The 6000-nt window shown below is 27.1% G+C and overlaps 1 protein-coding gene across 2 annotated transcripts in view; it reads left to right on the forward strand.

Annotated features, from left to right (window-relative positions):
• The window catches only part of LOC101236755 (ral GTPase-activating protein subunit alpha-2), a 93124-nt gene that overhangs the window by 25565 nt on the left and 61559 nt on the right, over positions 1-6000 (forward strand). For both annotated transcript variants that reach the window (XM_065806210.1, XM_065806211.1), the window contains 2 exons: positions 2197-2539; positions 2762-3409. In XM_065806210.1, coding sequence (XP_065662282.1) covers positions 2197-2539; positions 2762-3409 — 991 coding nt within the window. The remainder of the gene's footprint in view (positions 1-2196; positions 2540-2761; positions 3410-6000) is intronic.

Here is a 6000-nt window from a genome sequence, read left to right on the forward strand (position 1 = left end):
TAAAATTAAAAAAGGTTTTTTTTTTGGTTGTTTTAAATTTATTTGAAACAGCAAAAAAGTTTAAAGTTTTTAAATTCTGAAGTTGGCAGTTAAGTTGACCGCAGTACATAATATAGTTGATAATTCAACAAAAATCAAATTATTCTTTATCCTGCTCTAAAAAAAGCTCTAAAAGTTAATTTTAAATTAAATTCTTTTTTCATTAAAATTAACTACAGAGTTGCTCACGATGTGGAGAATAATCTTCTAGATATTTAAATATATTCCATGTAGGTATAAATTTTGAATGAAGTCTCCATACTATTCAGCAAACTGACTTGGGTAGATAGATTGCAAATTAGGCTCCCTCAATTTCACCCTTTGTGACCGTTATTATTTGTTTCTTATTTTATAATTGCTCTTTTCTATTTTTATAAAACAAATACTTTTGAATAATTTTTTCGTTTGTAATTTTTGTAATGTGCATCATAAATGGGTCAAGACCCCTCTGAATTGTACCCTTTTGCCTCTTAGCACTTCATTCAGATTTAAAAAAAAACTCATTTTTGTTTTTGCATGACAAATACTCTTGAATAAAAAATGTTACATTCGAGTGACTCAACATTAAAGCTGGCTGTCAACAGTGATATAACTACTTATAGATAGTTAAGATCAAAGTTTGTATCTCTTTAGCTGCTAGCTTATGGTGATTATGTCTAGCTTTTCTAATTGATTTCTTGTTGATTGCTAAGGATAAAGGACTGCATCCTAGTAATTCTGCTACTGCAATGATATATGCTGCCTTCCTGTCACTTACTTTAGTTCAGTCTAATGCTGCAGCTAAACCAGTCTTGGACAGGAAAGACGTGCAATTTGCACTCAATTCTTGACTACGCATGTAATTGGTTTTTTTTTAAAGCTTGACCACAACTCTTTAGATAATTAAAAACGCGCAGAAAAAAACTGACAAAGAAAAAAAATTATTAACAGGCTAAACTATATAAAAAAAAAAAAGAAAAAGAAATCTTAAGAAAAGAGAAGTTTAAAAAAAAAAAATTAAAATCAATAGCTCTGAAAAAAAAATCAACTAATATAAATCTGAAAAACTAAAACTCTAATAGAAAATTATTTTTAATTATGTTTTGTAATTACATTATGGTTGAATAACTTGTTGTGTTGGTTTAATGAGGTTCTATCTGATTTTTTTTATATTAGGAGAATAACAAATCTTCATTTTTTTTAATGTCTAAATAAAAATATTTATATGTTTTTTTTATGTTTTTGTATTTTTATATATCAATCAAAAAAAGAATACATAAATAAAAAGAAAAAATAATAATTTTAACTAAACATTAAAAAATAATTTTTTTTTTTGAATTCTCCTAATACAAAAAATTTTAGTATTTATTAGCATTTTAAAACTTTATTTAAAACTATTTAACTTTGTGTAAACAAATTTTATTAGAAAGTTTACATAACACAACAAAAAAAATAACTTTGATATTTTTTCAACTATTAAATTTATGGACTCATCAAAAAGTTTATTAAAACAATCGTTTTCGTTGTTGTTTATAAAATTTATTGTACATATTAAAAGTATTTACATTCATCGTAAAAAATGCACTTTTTAACAATCTTTTGATAATTTAAATAAATGTCTTTTAAAGTATACAATCTTTAAAAGTAATTTTATGCTTTATTACTTTATTTAGCACATTTGTGAAGCGTTTGCAATAATCTAAGAAGCCATGGATAAGGTGTCGCAAAAAATAAATAGATTTGTGGTCAAGAATAGAGTGTGATGGCATGCCTTTTTACCTCCATAATTCACTTTTTCTTATAAATAAAAGCTCACTTGATTAACTTTAGTTTTTCCTATAATATGTATACTTTATGGATTTAAAAAATTAAAAAAGAAGACCAGATGAACTTTATAAACTTGTAAATGTCTTTTCTTTAAATTAGTAGACTGCTTGTCCAAACCGAACCCTTGGTCAATCTGTGTACTCCAGTAAGTACACTCCACCTATGACTAAATCAGTTGATGTATACACTCCAATTTTTTAAAATTAAATAATAAAAGTTGTCAAAAACTTTTTTATTTCTTGTTGAAAATTATGATTTTTATATAATTGCATTTTAAATAGTTTTTATTTTAAATAGTAGTTAATATGTAAATTTTCAGGTAATTTTATCAATTTTTTTTTGTAAATTTAGTCTACAATGGACACTTTGACAAGAGTAATGACAAAAACAGTTTATGGAATAGACTTACAAGACCAACCTCTTGAAAAGCTTACTCATCGCAGTAAAGTAAAAAGATTTGGTAATGATAAGCCATCCCAAATCCTTAATGATCAGAGTCCAATGGTGAATAAAACTTGGAATTCTGCCCTATCAAGTATGAGTACTGATTTTTCACAAGTAAAACCTAATGTAAGCAAAAGTATCTTACGATGTGCTTCAGAACCCGGAGACTTACACACATTTGAATCAAATATACTTGCAACTGACTCTACTTCCCCAAAAAAGTTAGTAAAGCAACAAAATATTGAAAGTGGTATTATAATTTTTTGAGTTTCATTTTTAAAATTTTTTAGTATAAATTATATATAAAGTTTTTGAACTTTTGTTGTACATTAAACATTTAATATATATTTATAATAATTTGGTTTATTGAATTTCCTAAAATTTTAAAACTAATCGATAAAAATATCTTATTTCAGTATTAATTTTGAATCATAAAATTTTTGTTATATCTGAATGCACTTTTATAACTTAGATTTTCGTCCAAGTTTTTCTGATTTGCACATTGACCCTCAATCAAGTTTTGACAGTATAAGCAGCAACAATGTTTTAACTAATTCAATGAATTCTGATTCAGATTGCAAAAGTGAACACAAAGAACATCAATTAGACATTGATTTGGAGCTAGAAAAAGCTAATGAATTGCAAATTTCTTACACAAGACTTAAAGGACATACTGACAGTGAACTCTCATTGTTAAATATTCATATGACAGAAAGTCTTGTAAGTATTTCCAGTTATCTCAACGATTCAAGTCAAAATTTAGTTAGTCTTGAATTCGGTTTAGATGATGAAGAAAAGTTGAATCCTGGTACTTCAAACAATGACCTAGATTTTTTTCAATCCTCACAATTATTTTTATCCACAGAAAATTCAACAACTTCACCGAGAGCATCTCTTTCTTTAGAAAACAATCTTATTAATTTTGAAATTGATGCTGTCAAAGAATCATCAAAACATTCTGCAGACGCTGAGAGTGTTGGTAGCCGTAAGTTTTCTCTTATTGATAATGACAATCTCAGTGAATTAAAATCTCCCACATCTTTTACTCAAAGTGAAATTTCAGAAGAGCAATTTGAAAGTGCAATAAATGTAACTGTTTCCCATGTCAGATTTGCTGCAGGTACTAAACTGCTTTTTTAAAAATTTTACTATAATCTTATTTATATTTATTTATATTTCAATTGTTATATAATAATTAATGTGTTTTATACAGTAAAACAAAGTAATTTCTATACTCACACACATGCCCACAAATATCACACAATTATATATAGCTGTTTATATACATAAATATCATACACGCTAATGTCATACACACAATTATATATAGCTGTTTATATACATAAATAGTTATATATAGCATTACATTAATTGGTCCTGTATTGATTCTTATCTTAAATAATGATATTCCTGACAATCTTACATTTAAAATGGCTCTTTTTGCCAACTACACAACTATATAGTCCTGTCTAGACAACAAGTCATCACTTTTGATGGCTTGTTGTCAATTTGCTCAAAAGATCAAATTCAAGATTTCTTAGAAAAGGAAGCTAATCTTGAATCTTTTTTTTTTTCTCTAACAGTTTGGGGCTTGCAATCGGTTTTGAATTTTAACTCTAGCAAAACTTAGTTATTTACTTCAAATAATTATCACAATGTTGTTAATATTTCTATATTAAAGAATGACAACACTCTTACAGAGACCTCTATTTTATATAGCTTATCGTTCACTACTGACCTCTCATGGCAACCACATAGTTTTTTTTGTAAATGTAGATACAGATTAGAGTATAAATTTGAGTGACCATTTTCTCATTGATTTTAAAGTAGAACAAAAAATAAAAAAAAGTTATACCATACTATCACATACAGGAGTTTAAAAACAGTGGACATACAGGGTTTTAACAATGAAATATCAAGAAATAAACCAGAAATATCATCAGCTGAAAATATGAAAGACAAAATAACCATATATAACCAAATATGCAACTTAGGCAAAAATGAAGAAAAGCATTAAAATTGTTTAAATAAACAGGAAAAAATCAACAGTAATTGCTTATATAAAAAAAAGAAAATGTTTCTCTAATCTATTAGATAAAACCACTACAAGTAATAATCTATTCTCCTTGGTAAACAAGCTACTAGATAAAACTCAAGAATGTGTACTACCAACAGCCTATTCAGAAGAAGAACTAGCTAACAACTTAATTATTTTACTGAAAAAATCAGAAAACTCAGGTCTGATCACCAAATATCCCAAACAAACAAAAACACATCAGATTATAATGGTCAGTTTTTAAGAAATTTTGATCCAATGACATACGAAGACATTTACAAAATAATCATGTCATTTGGAGTAAAATGTTCTCCTGATGATCCTATTCAAGCATTTCTAGTACGGAATAATTTACAAACATTTATACATATATAGGTTGAAATGGTAAAAATATCGCTAGAATCAAGCAGCATGGATTGTCTAAAAAGTGATACATTACTTCCAATAATAAAGAAATTAGACTCTGCCACATGCACTGAAGACTTCAAAAATTATAGACTAATTTTGTATTTATCAGCAAGCTAATAGAAAAAGTAGTTTCCAATCGTCTTGATTCCCACATGACAACAAACAATCTTCATATAGAATATCAATATCGATACAAAAAACATCACTCAACTGAAACACTTTTACTTATGCTTACCAATGATATTTGAACTCTTTGATAAACATACACCTTCAATACTAATGTTACTTGATCTAAGTGCTGCCTTCAACACCATTGATTAGCGAAAACTACTTGGACTTTTAACTAGGGAAATAGGTATACTTGACTCAGCTCACAAGTGGTTCGAATCATTTTTAGTTAACCGTACCCAAAAAGTTAAAATTAGTAACTCATATTCCACGAACCAAAGTGTAAAATATGGAGCACCACAAGGTACAGTCCTGGGTCCAAAACTCTTTAATATCTATATGAGACCACTATATGAATATCTAAACATATTCAATGTTAAAACTATTGGATACTCAAATGATCATCAAACTCTAAAAGCATTCTCAATATAATGTACTAGTCCTGGATATACCAAAATGTCTTGAATATATAAATGGATGAATGAATCATTCTTATGTATTAACCAATCGAAACCAAAAATAAAAGTTATGGCACCACCTAGCATTAAAAAAGATAATATTATTAAAGATATTTTTGTTAAGAAGGAATGCATTAGATTTGTTGACTCAGCAAAAAGTTTAGGTGTGATACTTGACAATGAATTTTCTTTAAAAATCCAAATAAATAAGGTTGTTAAAAAATGGTGCAATATATTAAGTAAAATATCAAAAATAAAACAATTCTTATCGCAAAAAGAATTGTGCACTATAGTATGTTCACTAATATTTGCACAGCTAGAATATTACAGCTTCCTCTCCTTTGGAATTAAAAATACATTAAAAAAGCTGCAGCCTGTTCAAAATTGTGCAACAATACTAGTATTTAAAACTAGAATTGAAAACTTTGTAATTGACCAGGAATTTAACAATTTGCATTGGATGGAAATTAGAGAAAGAATCTATTTCATGGTCCTTTTAATAATACACAAATCTATTATTCTGGAAGCACCAACATCATTATGCAATTTAATTCACTACTCAATGTCAAAAAGAACACTAAAATTAATGGAAATAAAATGCAGTAATCATTTTGATAACAA

Source organism: Hydra vulgaris, chromosome 09, assembly GCF_038396675.1.
Source record: "Hydra vulgaris chromosome 09, alternate assembly HydraT2T_AEP".
Classification (NCBI taxonomy): Eukaryota; Metazoa; Cnidaria; class Hydrozoa; order Anthoathecata; family Hydridae; genus Hydra; species Hydra vulgaris.